Source organism: Triturus cristatus, chromosome 6 (assembly GCF_964204655.1).
Source record: "Triturus cristatus chromosome 6, aTriCri1.1, whole genome shotgun sequence".
Lineage (NCBI taxonomy): Eukaryota > Metazoa > Chordata > Amphibia > Caudata > Salamandridae > Triturus > Triturus cristatus.
The window spans coordinates 1,346,629,674-1,346,644,833 of NC_140589.1; the positions used below are offsets into that span (position 1 = coordinate 1,346,629,674).

The window sequence follows — 15,160 nt, forward strand, 5'->3', positions numbered from 1 at the left end:
TTCCGGGGATGTCCAGAGCACACTCGTGGACATGCCCTTCGATGGCCGTCGCCTTTTTGGCGACATAGCGGATAGTGCGCTGGAGCACTTTAAGGACTCCAGGGCTACGGCCAAGTCATTGGGCCTCTCGGCCCCACGCCCGCAAACTTCTGCTTTTCGCCCCTTTCGTGGCCAAGGAAGGGGCGCCCCCGCACGTCCGTCTAGCCACAGGCCGCAGATCCAGCCTCAACGCAGTTGCGGATTCTGCTGCAGCGGAGCAGGGGGACAGAGAGCCAGTCAGTTCACATCTGCTCCCGTAGCATCTGCCTCAAAGCCTTCCTAGTCCGACCTTTCAGGCCCATTCCACGCCAGTGGGAGGCAGAGTTCGCCATCACCTGCTCCACTGGTGTACCATCACGTCGGACAGGTGGGTGCTGCAAATTGTCCGAATGGGCTACTCCCTCCCCTTCGAGGTGACCCCTCCAGCCATGCCACCGCAGTACCACCGCATGTCGGGGATCGCTTGCAACTTCTGCAGGAGGAAGTTACGGCCCTCTTGGCCAAGGGGGCCATCGAGCGCGTTCCTGGCCCAGTAGTAGGATGGGGTTGTTACTCCCTCTACTTTCTGGTTCCCAAGAAAGGCAAAGGGGACCTCAGGAGCGTCAACGCATTCCTCCGGAAGGAGAAGTTCAAGATGCTCATCTTAGCTCAGGTTCTGGCTGCCCTGGAGACTGGATGGTAGCATTGGACTTTCAGGATGCTTATTTTCACATCCCCATCCTGCCGGCCCACCGGCGTTACCTGTGGTTCAAGGTAGGCCACGAGCACTTTCAGTTTACTGTGCTCCCCTTCGGCCTCACCAGTGCCCCTCGGGTGTTCACGAAAGTGGCGGTGATCGAAGCTAATCTGCGCAGATTAGGGGTTCCGGTCTTCCCCTATCTCGACTGGTTGTTGAAGGCGGGCTCGCCCCATGCGGTCGTCTCCCACCTCCAGACTACGGCCGACCTCCTGCATTTGCTGGGGTTCTCCATCAACGTGCCGAAGTCGCATCTGAGTCCCTCCCAGAAGCTCCTTTTCATCGGAGCGGTTCTGGACTCGGCACAGTTTCGGGTCTATCCTCCCGAACAGCGGGTTCGGGATATTCAGGCTCTGGTTCCGATCTTTCAGCCTTTATCCCGGGTTTCAGTCATGATGGTCCTACGGCTGCTGGGTCAGATGGCCTCCTGCATCCTGTTGGTGCATCAGGCCAGGTGGCGGATGCGGGCTCTGCAGTGGGACCTGAAGTTCCAGTGGGCTCAACATCAGGGCAACCTGTCCGACCACGTCCTGATCTCGGAGGGCAGTGGTGGCTCACGGACCGCGATTGGGTCAGTGGCAGATCACTCTCCCTACCCCAACCGGAGCACGTAGTGGTGACTGCGTCCCTCCTGAGATGGGGGGGGCCACATGGGAGAGGCGGAGATCAGAGGCCTCTGGTCTCCGGTGGAGTCCCGGCTCCATATCAACCTGTTGGAGCGGAGGGCGATCCGGCTTACACCGAAGGCATTCCTTCCCTCTGTCCGGGGAAGTGTAATGCAGGTGTTCACGACAACACCACCGCCATGTGGTATTGCAACAAACAGGGCGGGGTGGGGTCGTGGACCCTTTGTCAGGAGGCTCTGCGTCTCTGGACATGGCTGGAACATCAGGGCATCACCCTGGTGGTTCAACACCTGGCGGGCTCTCTGAACACCAGGGCGGATGAAGTCAGCTGCCGGTGCATGATGGATCACGAATGGTGTCTGCACGCGGACGTGGCGCAAGGCTTCTTTCGGCAATGGAGAGAGCCTTGGTTAGATCGATTCGCCACCAAAGAGAATGCGCAATGTCATCAGTTCCGCGTGTTGGAGTTTCCAAGGCGCACTCGCTCGGAGACGCTTTTCGTCGAGAGTGGAGTTGCGGTCTGTTATACGCCTTTCTGCCTATACCAGTTCTGCCCAGAGTGCTGAAGATCAGGCGCGACCAGGCCCAAGTCATCCTTGTGGCTCCAGATTGGGCACGAAGATATTGGTGTTCGAGGCATGTGGGCTGCTGAATTCATATCTGTGCATAGATCGCCGCCTAGTGTTGGGTCCGGATGTTTGCACGTTGTTGTCCTGGAAGAGTCTTAGAAGTATCCTGGGATAGGTGACTCCTCCCCTGGACTACAGTGCGCATGGGCATCCTCTCCATCCTCAGATTGTTTTTTTACGCCATTGGGTTCGGATGTGCTTATCTTGACTCAAGTTAGGAAAAACTTTTTACAGGCCAAAAGGCCTTTAGTTTCGCGTCGGTACTGTCCCCGATCGGTATCGATAGTTATTTGTTAGTTTACTAACTCCAAAAACAACTCTTAAGCATCATACCCGACCATCGACCCGACATCGACGATGGAATCGAGGACACCATTCAAGCGGTGTCCTGTATGCAATGCGAAATATCCCCATGTTGACGTCCACCCGGTGTGCAACAAATGCCTTTCACCGGATCACGACGAGTCCACATGTATGGCCTGTGCCCGATTCCGATCCAAGAAGACTCCGGAATCGACGAGCAGCGAGACTTGAAGCGCAGCAAGCGGCACCGGCCCCGACCAACATCTTCAGCGCCGAGGACGAAGATGTCGAAGACGTGGAGAACCTACCCTCCAGCCCCACTTCCGACCACGACTCCGGATCGGAAGACATCGAAGAACGACTCTTTCACGGAGATGAAGCCGACACCGAGGTAGAATACTTCGATGAGGCCTTAGGGGCCGAAGAGAGTAGCTCCGGTGACGAGCAAGGCCTACCCGTACAGACTGAGGATATCCCAGTGCGTCAGTCTATGGCTCCGGTCGAGGGATCGCCTTCGGGCCTTACCCAAGACCTATCCCGCAGTTCTTCGGCCCCGCCCTCTGGCCCGGCCTCGGACATTCAGCGGCAGCCATTACTACCCAAAACGACTGGTTTCCCTTCATTGAAACCGAAAGCCGTATCGGTTCATCAGAAACCAAAACTGAAAGTGACACTGGTCGGATCGAAGCCCTCCACACCTTCGATGCCAGCCAAACCCGTCGGCACCGACCGCACCAAACGGGACTTCGGTGCCGAGCTTGCAGCAGCCGACGTCGGCGCCGACACACGGAAAAAGACCATCGGTACCGCCAAACCGCCTCTGCTCCCGGCACCGAAACAATCGGCTCTGGCCACAAAGGTCAAAATGGCTGCTGCGTCTCACACCGCTTCGAAAGCAGCACCAAAGGCACAATCATCGACGCCGTCGACAGCTACTACCTCTCCTCGACTCGATGACCCAGTGGTGCCGAAGAAGTCCACGCCCGCCTCTACAGAACCGGTCGGCGCCAAAGAACCGTCGGCGCTCCAGGTGCGGCAAGTTGCAGCGTCCTTGCAACGCATCAAAGACCAGGCTGCCCTCCAGGACACGTCTGGCTCCGAGCAGAAAAAAGCTCAAAAAGCTTCTCCGGCACCGGCCAACATCACTTTTGGCCTGCCACCATCCACGGCCCCAAAACTGTTCGAAATCAGAACACGTGTCACCCACACCAGGATCACACCTGCCGACCGCTCTCCTGCGGAGACGTCACCATCACACATCATCGATGCCGACACCGGCAGAATGATGCTCCACAAGAGGAGAATAACTTCCGAGCCAGCTTTGGACTCCTACCGGATCCCGCTAAAGAAAAAGCTGCCAGTGGATACGGAACCAGTTCTTTACGAACCTCTCCATACCTCTTACCAAGATCCACAGTCCTTCTCTCCGACACACTCCGAAACCGACGTTTTGGGGGACTACATGGGTGACCACGTCCCCTACCCCAGAGAGATGGACCCTGAAGGCCAACAGGACCCTGACCAGGCTTGGGATGACCCTGTAGACCCGGGTGCACCTATGGATACACAGGACACGCAGCTATATGGCGCAAAAACGTCTCCCACAGAGGACACTGCCGCATTCAACGCCCTCTTTGAACGTGCTGCGGCCAATCATGGTGTGCAACTCCACTCTGACACTATCGAGGACGATTTTCTCATGGATACTTCCGCATCCTCAGAAAGGAATATCAAAACTCTACCCATGTTGAAAGGTGTCCTCAAACCAGCAAAGGACATTTTCAAAGAACCCACCAGGGCACGAGTAATAAACCCCAGGATCGACAAGAAATATAGGTCGGCGCCTGGGGACCCTACCTACATTAGAGGCCAGTTGCCTCTGGATTCCATAGTAGTCGCGAATGCTCGCAAACGGGCGCACTCGCAGACGACAGGGGATGCTCCTCCCCCGGACAAACAGTCCAAGGTGCTAGAGACCTCCGGCAAACGGGTTGCAGCCCAAGCAGCTAACATATGGCGTATTGCCAATACTCAGGCGCTCCTAGCTCGCTACGATCGCGCCCATTATGACACATTAGAAACATTACTCCAACATCTCCCTGACCAATACAAAGAGGGAGCAGAGATCCTCATCAGGGAGGGACAACTCCTCACAAACGCATCCATTAAGTGTGCACTGGATGCCGCAGATACAGCTGCCAGAGCCATAAACACTAGCGTCATGTTACGACGATACGCATGGTTACGAATCTCCGGATTCAAACCTGAGGTACAAAATAACATCCTCAACCAGCCGGTCAACCCCGACTACTTATTCGGGCCAGAGGTTGACACCACCCTAGAAAAAATAAAAAAGGACACAGACACTGCAAAGTCCATGGGGGCTCTCCAAACACAGACCTTTCGGAGCGGCTCCTTTCGTCGCCCCGGAAATAGAGGAGCAGGTAGAGGACAGGGGTCACAGCAAACCTACAAGGGAAACACACAAAGTTCCTGCGATAAAAACACCCGGGGTGGATATCGTGGCTCAAGCACAAAGGGCAGAGGACGCGGATACGCCAACACCAGGTCCTCCCCCAAGAACAAACAGTGACGCCCTCTCCCTTCCTCCCGACCACATAACACCTGTCGGGGGAAGGCTACAAAGGTTCCTGTCCACGTGGGACTCCATCACCACGGACAGGCGGGTCAAAGATATTATCAAACACGGTTACTGCCTAGAATTAACCTCAACTCCACCCACAATACCGCCAAAACACCGTCCTATGTCCTCAGAGCACTTAACGCTATTACAGCAGGAAGTGCTAAGTATGCTACAAAAAGGCACAATAGAGGTCGTACCCGTCCACGAGCAAGGTACGGGGGTGTACTCCCTGTACTTTTTAATACCGAAAAAGGACGGGTCACTCAGACCTATACTAGACCTGAGACCCCTCAACCGCTACATTCTCTCGGAGCATTTCCACATGCTCACCCTGCAACAAGTCCTACCACTGCTCAAACAGGGAGACTTCCTAGCCACGCTAGACCTCAAAGATGCGTATTTCCACATACCCATTCACCCATCACACAGGAAATATCTCAGGTTCACTATTCAAGGGCAGCACTACCAATTCAAGGTTCTTCCCTTCGGCGTGACAACAGCGCCCAGAGTTTTCACAAAGTGCCTGGCTACTGTGGCCGCACATTTACGGAGGCAACACATTCATGTCTACCCCTACCTGGACGACTGGCTTGTTCAGGCAAAGTCAGCCCAGCAATGTGCCAGCCACATGTCCCGCACCATTCACCTTCTTCACAGTCTGGGGTTCTCACTAAATTACCCAAAATCCCATCTCCAACCCGCACACGTACAACAGTACCTAGGTGCAACCATAGACACTCTGGCGGCCACAGCTCAGCCGAATTTAGTGAGAATCAACAGCATGCAAATGCTGATTTCCAAGTTCAAACCCCAACACTCCCTTACCGCGCGAGTGTTCATGCAGTTGATGGGCATGATGGCCTCCTGCATTTTCATAGTCCCACACGCGAGACTACATATGCGCCCGCTTCAGGAGTGCTTAGCACGTCAATGGAATCAGGCTCATGGGCAATTAAAAGACCTAGTGTTGGTGAGCGGTCGGGCATACAACTCTCTGCATTGGTGGAATCCACAAAACCTTTGCAAGGGCCGACCGTTCCAAGAGCCTGTTCCACAAATAATACTGACAGCGGACGCGTCTCTCCAGGGATGGGGAGCTCATGTACTCAATTACACAGTGCAGGGACTATGGACAACACAACAAAAGACGATGCACATCAACCTTCTAGAACTGACGGCAATCTTCCTGGCTATGAAAGCATTCAAAGTACACTTGTGCAACAAAGTCGTGTTGATCCGGACGGACAACATAACCGCCATGTACTACATACAGAAGCAGGGAGGAACACACTCTCCACAGTTGTCTCATCTGGCTTAGAGCATGTGGAAGTGGGCCATTCAGAGGAACATGTTCCTCATGGCGGAACACCTCCCCGGCAAGGACAACCAGATGGCGGATCTGCTCAGCAGACACAGCCACCAAATGCACGAGTGGGAGCTACACCCGTCAGTTCTCCAACCGTACTTCCAGCAGTGGGGTCATCCAGAAATAGACCTATTCGCCACAAGCGAAACCGCAAAATGCCAAAGCTTTGCCGCCAGGTTCCCACATCCGCAGTGCAATGCGATATGGATGAACTGGTCCGGCAGATTTGCGTACGCTTTTCCCCCAGCACCACTGATACCGCTGGTGGCACGCAAACTCAGACAACACTCACTGACACTCGTCCTGGTTACTCCAACGTGGGCACGCCAGCCATGGTACACCACCTTTCTCGAACTTTCCGTGGTGCCGCATCAAAGGCTGCGGATCAAACCCGCGCATTTGACGCAGAACCATGGAGAGATTCAGCACCCAGATCCGCAACAGCTGAACCTGGCAATCTGGCTCCTGAAGTCCTAGAGTTTGGCTACCTAAACCTGCCACCTGACTGTATGGACATCATTAAGGAGGCCAGGAGACCCACTACCAGAGCTTGCTATGCAGCCAAATGGAAAAGATTCGTTATTTATTGCAATATTAATGACATTAACCCGCTAGACGCATCCATCCAAAACATAATTTGTTACCTCTTACACCTATACCGATGCAATCTGGCATACACCTCAATACGTGTCCATTTGACCGCAATATCAGCCTATCTCCAGAACAGGCAGCACCTCTCTTTATTCAGAGTGCCGGCCATCAAAGCATTCTTGGAAGGACTCAAACGAGTAATTCCTCCAAGCCACCCACCAGCTCCAATGTGGAACCTCAACTTGGTCCTCACACGCCTGATGGGTCCACCCTTCGAACCTCTACACTCATGCGAGATTCAATTCCTCACCTGGAAAGTAGCTTTCCTAGTAGCAATCACTTCTTTGAGGAGAGTTAGTGAACTCCAGGGACTAACCGTTCAAGAGCCATTTATACAGATTCACGCCAACAGGGTCGTACTACGTACCAACCCCAAATTCATGCCCAAGGTAATATCGCAGTTCCACATGAATCAAACTATTGAACTGCCTGTTTTCTTTCAAAACCCACAAACTGTCGCAGAAAGAGCACTCCATACACTAGATGTAAAGAGAGCCCTCATGTACTATATCGACAGGACTAAGGTCTTTAGGAAGACTAAACAACTTTTCGTTACCTTTGCCCCACACCACAAAGGTAACGCTATCTCCAAAGCAGGTATAGCCAGATGGATCGTTAAATGTATTAAAATTTGCTATCAAAAGGCTAAACGCACATTAACGATTCCCCCACGAGCCCACTCAACACGTAAGTTAGGGGCCTCCATGGCTTTCCTGGGAAACATTCCTTTGCATGATATATGTAGAGCAGCCACCTGGTCCACTACACACACATTTACCAAACACTATTGTGTAGATGTGCAATCAAAACAGCAGGCAGCTGTAGGACAGGCTGTTCTCAAAACTCTTTTTCAGACCGCTGCAGCTGGCACTGGTAGCCGCCGCTAATAGGAGGTACTGCTATGTATTCTATGCACAGATATGAATTCAGCAGCCCACATGCCTCGAACTGAATATGCTACTTACCAGTATGCATCTGTTCTTGGCATGTAGGGCTGCTGACATTCATACCGCCCTCCCTCCTCCCTGGCGCCTGTAGCAGCTGCAGCTCTCAGAATTACTGTAAGCATGGTCATCACTTTCTGCATCTACTCCATCACTGCCACAATGGCGAAAAACAATCTGAGGATGGAGAGGATGCCCATGCGCACTGTAGTCCAGGGGAGGAGTCACCTATCCCAGGATACTTCGAAGACTCTTCCAGGACAACGTGCAAACATCCGGACCCAACACTAGGCGGCGATCTATGCACAGATATGAATGTCAGCAGCCCTACATGCCAAGAACAGATGCATACTGGTAAGTAGCATATTCAATCCCAAGCTACTCAGTCTGTCAATCTATTCCCCCGATTCGACTGCCTCTTCAGGAGGACCTTCTGTCGCAGCAGCAAGGGTTTGTCCTCCACCCGAACCTGTCCAGCCTCCACCTCCATGCGTGGAGATTGAGCGGCGGCAGTTGATGCCATTTGACTTGCCTCCTGAAGTCTGTGATGTCATTCTGGCAGCCAGGCGTCCCTCCACTAAAACGGTATACGCCTGCCGGTGGAACAAATTTGTGGCGTGGTGCACAGCAAAGGCTGTGGATCCACTTTCCGCTCCTCTTTCTGAGGTTCTCCTTTTTCTTCTTTCCCTGGCCCAGCAGGGCTCTGCTCTGGGCACCATCAAGGGATATCTTTCAGCTGTTTTTGCCTTCTTACGGCTTCCTGATCAGCCTTCTCTTTTCAAGTCCCCTGTTGTAAATAGATTCTTAAAAGGCATTACTCACATGTTTCCTCCTGTCCCTTTCGTAATGCCTCAGTGGGACTTGAATCTGGTGTTAACCTATCTGATGTGCGCTCCTTTTGAGCCACTCCATAACTGTCCTCTTCATCTCCTGACTCTCAAGACTGCTTTCCTGGTTGCCATCACCTCTGCCAGAAGAGTGAGTGAGCTCCAGGCTCTTTCTTCTAAACCTCCTTTCCTCTCTGTCCATCCGGACACGTTTGTTCTAAGGACTTGTCCTTCCTTTCTTCCTTAGGTGGTTACTGCCTTTCACATTGGCCAGTCTGTTACATTGCCCACCTTCTTTCCGCCTCCCTCGACCCTCCACCGTCTGGACCCAAAACGTGTGCGCTCCTACTTGGACCGCACAAAACAGTTCCGGGTGGACGACCAACTCTTCGTTGGCTACGTGGGTACTAAGAAGGGGCGGGCAGTGCACAAGCGGACCATCTCTCGGTGGGTCGTTTTGTGCATTAAGGCCTGTTATTCCTTGGATAAGCAGGATTATCTCTAGTTTACCCTCCAAATATCATGGGCAACCAGTGGTTGCCAATATACGCTATCAACTGCACCACTTGAACTCAATAGCATCCGACTGCTGAGTTCTTCAGATTGTTCGTAGGGGCTGCTTCCTCTCCTTCGTCACTACCCTCCATGCTTGCCTCCCAAATAGGACCAGCTGACGAGGACCAAGGGAGCCATAGAAGTAGTGATAGCATCAGAAGTAGAATGGGTTTGATATTCCCGCTACTTTCTGGGGACCAAGAAAGAATGAAGCCTTCGTTCTATCGTAGACCTGTGCCTTGTCAATTTCTTCCTGAAAAAGGGGAAATTCAAAATGCTCACTCTCGCACAAGTCTTGTCTGCCCTGGACCCGGGTCAGGACGTTTATTTCCACATCACCGTCCTGCCTGCCGACAGTCATTACCTGTGGTACACTGGAAGTCGAGCGTTTTTAGTGCTACTGTTTGGCCTCACCAGCCCCCCTCAGGTGTACACCAATGTGATGGCAATGGTTGCAGCTCATCTGCGGAGCTCAGGGGTGCCAGTTTTTCCCTAGCTCGACGGCTGGCTGTTGAAGGCGGGCTTGTTCCAGGCAGTAGTATCCTACCTCCCGACTATGGCAGACCACCTGCACTCCCTAGGGTCACACCTGACCCCTTCTCAGATGTTCCCTTTTATTGGAGCTGTTCTGGACACTGCAGGTTTGGGCTTACCCTACTCACCAGCGAGTCCAGGACAATCAGGCTATGGTACCGATGTTTCAGCCTCTATCCTGGGTTTTGGTGAGACTAACTCAGAGGCTGCTGTGCCTCATTGCCTCCTGCTTGTGATACATGCCCCCCTGGAATATGCTGTGCAGTGGGACCTTGTACCAGTGAGCACAACATAACGGAAATTTCTCCGACATGGGCCACATCTCGGAGCGCACTGCAAAAGATCTGCAGTGGTGGAACCAGGGTCAGGTAAGTACAGTTGTTACACCGTCGGCAGCACAGGGCCAGCCGGGTGCAGAGTGAGGTAGGCCCAATGTTATCCTATTGGAGGCAGGGGGCCCGTGGTTGGTGGCTAGTAGGCCACACGGCTGTGGGAGCTGGGCTCCTGGTCAATTGCTCAGGGCAAATGGGGAAGTAGGTTAGAGTAGAAGTAGCCCTCGAAGGTGAGGAGCCTAAGTGGACAAAATCACTCTGCACCCGGCTGCCCCTGTGCCGCTGACGGTGTAACAACTGTACTTACCTGACCCTGGGAGACCCCCGAGTACACTCAGCACCTTAACTCTGCCAGTCGAGTACTTACCCAAAAGCCGACAACTCACTTTTCTTCCATAGGTTAACATTGGCTGGTTTCATTTGAAGTGTGGAGTTTCTAAATTTCAAAATATTAACCTAAAATCATCAGATAAGGCATTACCGAAAGTAACTTGTTCTGTAGGTAGCCTTTTCTTTCAGGTTGGTTAGTTTTTGTTATTTGAAGTTATATCAGGTTTGTTTTTATAGACTGCCAAGATTACTGGAAACGAAAGCAGCATGTTTAGAAATAGAAGAAACAGCATTCTTGTGTCCCTAAATGCCTACTTATTAATATATAACTTTGTTCCGTTGCAGGTTTGACAATGCACGCTTCAATACTCGCTTACATGTTCAATTTGGTGGAGGAAGGAAAAATAAATGCACCATTAAATCCTGGCAATCCACTTAATAATCAACTTTTTGTTCAAGAGTATGTTGCCAATCTGCTTAAGTCTGCATTTCCACATCTTCAAGAGTAAGTATTCAATTTGTTGTGCAAATCAAGCTAACTGAAGTGTCTGCGATAATGCCCTAATTATTGTCATTTATTTTAGTGCCCAGGTTAAGCTGTTTGTAACAGGACTCTTCAGTTTAAATCAAGATATTCCAGCTTTTAAGGAGCACCTAAGGGATTTCCTCGTACAAATTAAGGTAAGCATGGTCCAATATAAAATGTGAATGGTTGATAAGTGATCTCTCAATTTCAATATCTTCTACTTTTGCCTGATAAGACTGTGCGTAACAAATCTCTTTATGGGAAGTTATGGTTCTCCATAATAAAGATTGAGACCAGTTCTCCAAATCCAGGAACCTTTGTAATAAAAGAAAACGTATCATGAGCCAAACCTACCTAATTACGGGCAACATCTTTTGTTAGTCCTTGAATCAAACTACTTGAGTATTTAATGCCCTGTTAAATATGTTTTTAAAATCCATTTTATCTCCTATTTGTACAATGAAATAGATGGTTCAAAAATTGTTTTCACTGACATTGCAGGTAGTACAGTAGAAAAGCTCCACTGTCTGCTGGATCCATTGAACTTCGCAACCTTATATTGCAGTCCTGTAACTGTTTAAATCTGTTATTTTTCTGACTCTAGATTCTCCTCTGCAAAACAATCTAAATGCCTGTCGAATTGCCGCTCCAGACAGATCGTCTAAAAATTAGACTCTGTGGGGCAAGAAGGTTTTGCTTCTTGATGCTTCCTTTTAGCACTGCATATGCCTGGTATTTTAATCTACTGTATCTTATAGAATTCTCTCAGCAGATTTCTTGCCTTAGAATATTCCCATAGTGTCAGTTGGATCCAGAAACTCTTGAGCAGTACCCCATTGTGCATGTAGGTGGCACCAATCGGGTCAGTGGCATCCAGTGTGCTGAGATCAGTTCCTTCCTTTTCCACACCAACCGCGTGGATCCAAAAAGAGCTACCTTAATCATGCTTTTTTTCACTGCCTTTAAAAAAAAAAAAAAAATTCGCTGTGTGTGCCTCAGGACGCTCCCTAAGAAACCTGTGGATTTTAAATCCTGTGGGGCCCGTCCCAAGCAGATGTGGGTGACCAACTCCTACATGGTTTGCTTGTGGTGCCTGGAGCAGGAGGACCACAACTCCAGGACCTGCTCAGACTGTTGTACCATGAACCCCAAAGAGATCCAGGAATGTGCCTTGAAGCTCCTGGATGCCCAGCACCAAGTGACTCCAGGTCCCAGTTGCATGGAAGGTCCAGGGCCCACTCTGTCGCTCCCGTAGGTCATTGTCGTGATCCCAACCTTTATCTGGTAAGCCCCACAAGAACTTGTCCAAGAAGTCAGTGCTCTTCAACTTGGCTGTCCAAGTCATGAGACAAGGCATGGGAATGATGCCGCCAGTCTCTGAAAAACCGCTTGCACGCCTCCCCGTTGGAGCCTGCTCCTAGGTCTGCTCCATGCCTCCCTGGAGTGATCCCCAACCAACTCAGTTTTATTAGACTGTGCACCTCATATTAGGGTGTCAAGACTTCCCTGGAGGACCTTTGAGGCCCACAGTTTTGGAAGGTTTCTTGATTGGGTCTCTGCTGGCAGGTTTGCCCTGCATGCTATTTGGGCTCTCTGGATCCAGACCGGCTCAGTTTGCAAATCCACTAACTTCACCAGGGTTTAGCACCACAGAAATCGTTATAATTCCCAACTCTGATATGGAGCTAGATCCGCATTGTCGGGCATCAACTCTGGTACCTACTGGCGCTGGACCTTCAGTGTTGGAGACTGTGCCTTACTTGTGAGAAATATGACTGGGGCAGAACTGAGGATCCCTTTGGCTACACTGACCCACTTGAACTGACCGAAGAGAACTCGTGTGATGACCTAGCTAATATCTGGGTGCTTAACCAGACACTGGCCTGGTGTCTCCTAGTTTGGCTTCAGGGGAAGGGGCCTCATTTTCAATGATGTTGCGGAGGTCATATGACAGGTGCTTCAGCTCGGGGTGTTTCACAAAGAACCCCTTCTCCCCTCCATTGAAAACCTTACCAATGTCCTGCTCTGGGTCTGGCATGGGTGCACCTGTGCACAGACCGATTCCCACAGCCACGCTCATGAGAATCCAGCTTTCCTCTCCCAGCATCCTACCCCTGAAAGCCTTGTGGTGCAGGCTTAAACTTAAAAAGTTCATCTTGTAGGAGCATTCCCTACCACTCCACTGTACCGGAAAACCAATAGGCTGGATACCTTTGGGGATAGTTTTTTCTCCTCCACCAGCCCCGTACTGCAGTCCGTGAACATTATATGCATCTTGAGCTGCAATAGCCACACAGTGCGAGACTTGTTGCGCAAGACCTGCCCATGGTCTCTTAAGAGGTCCGAGCAATTCTGACCCAGACTATTGCCGATGGCAGTGATGCAGCAAAGTTCATAACACGACAGGCAAGCTGCGCACAAACATTGCTTAATAGCTGGTGCTCTGACCAGATTCTTGGAAGATGTACAGGCATCCCTTATGAACATGCCCTTCAGCATCCAGCTGTTCAGCAACAAGGCCAAATCTGAGGTTCAGCACTCTAAAGAGTAGGATTACTGCCAGTACACTATTCCTTCCACTCCCGCTGTGGCTATAATAGGGGCTACCAGCTGTGTCCTTTTCTGCCCAGCAGACTCCCCAGTCATTTTGTGGTCACATACACAGCTCCCACAAGCCTTGTGGGACCCAAAGCCAGAGATATGCCTAGTCTGAAGCCACCCCCAGCAGCTGCAGCCTCAAAACCCTCTTTTATGTGCCCTTAACATCACAGGCAACTGGTTAGTAGCAGGATCAGGCATCTCCTGCCCTGCTGGCAAATCATCACTTTGAACAAGCTGGTGCTCCAAATTGTTTGGTGGGTTGCGCTCCTCCGTTCACCTAAACTCTGCCGCCCCTAATGCATGAGAAAGTGCAGGCTGTTTTGGCCGAAGGAGCCATTGAGAGGGTGCTGAGATCAGTAGTAGGTCATTATGGCTATACCTGCTACTTCATGGTGCTGAAGGAGGATAGAGGCTTCTACCCTATACCAGATATACGGCCTCTCAACTACTCCTGAAAAAGGAGAAATTCAAGATGCTCATGTTTGCTTGGGTCTTGTCTGCCCTGAAGATGGGAGCCTGGATGGTAGCGCTAGACTTGCAGGACGCACATTTCCACTTCCCCGTCCTGCAGGCCCATAGATGTTACTTGTATTTTATGGTGGTCCGCAAGCATTTCCAGTTTGCTGTGTTTCCCTTTTGCCTTATGTAGGAAGCTAGCTCTGTGTATATACTATACCAAAGTGAGGTACAGTGTGCATGGAGTCCAGTGGAACCCCAAAGGTAGGCAGAGGTAAAGTTAAATAGCACCTCACTCTCTATTTGTGGTAGTGTGGTTGAGCAGTAAGGCAGTATCAGAGGACAGTGTTAAGCTTTAGTTGTACACAGTCAGCAAATTAATTCACACACTCAGACTGAACTTCAGACCAATAGTTTTTGTATAAAAATATTTTTAATTATTTTCTATAACCAAGCAAGCCTGGCACAGGTAAGTTGATAAATACTTTGCAGTAAATATACAGTTTGAAATTACATTTTAAATGTACTTTGAAATGGTTACAGTTTGAATTACTGGTGATGCAATACTGTGAAATGCTGTACATATACTTTGTATCAACTTAGCAATGAAATTTACCGGTAAGTTACTTTTACATTACTTTTGAGATTACTTTTTAGATTACTGTCTCTACTCTGCCTAGTTATCACACTGGGACGTTTCCTAGAGAAAAGGTAAGTAAAATCAGTTTTGCACAATTATTTTTCAGATTTTCATACAAACCAACTCCACATTTACAACATTTTTCAGAGAAAAATAGTCAGTAGGTTCCAGTGGAAAGAAATGAAGTTAATGGTTACCAGGTAAGTAATCGGTCTTTGGAGTTGAGCTTCTGGGGTAAGAACAAGGGTTCCCCCAATGTCAAGGATGCACTCTCGTTACACCCTCAGTAGAACTAGGGTGGCCGGGTGCAGAGTGCTGAGGCCCAATGTTATCCAACGGGGCATAGGGGGCCTTGGGTTGGTGGCTGCTGGAAAGCAGGCCACTTGGTTGTGGGAGCAGAGCTCCTGGACTTTAGCTCAGG

General features: G+C 50.6%; 1 protein-coding gene across 1 annotated transcript in view; it reads left to right on the forward strand.

The window, feature by feature from the left end:
• The window catches only part of XPO1 (exportin 1), a 908,600-nt gene that overhangs the window by 875,280 nt on the left and 18,160 nt on the right, over positions 1-15,160 (forward strand). The window contains exons 23-24 of the mRNA XM_085612347.1: positions 10,862-11,021; positions 11,101-11,197. Of these exons, the coding sequence (XP_085468473.1) occupies positions 10,862-11,021; positions 11,101-11,197 (257 nt within the window). The remainder of the gene's footprint in view (positions 1-10,861; positions 11,022-11,100; positions 11,198-15,160) is intronic.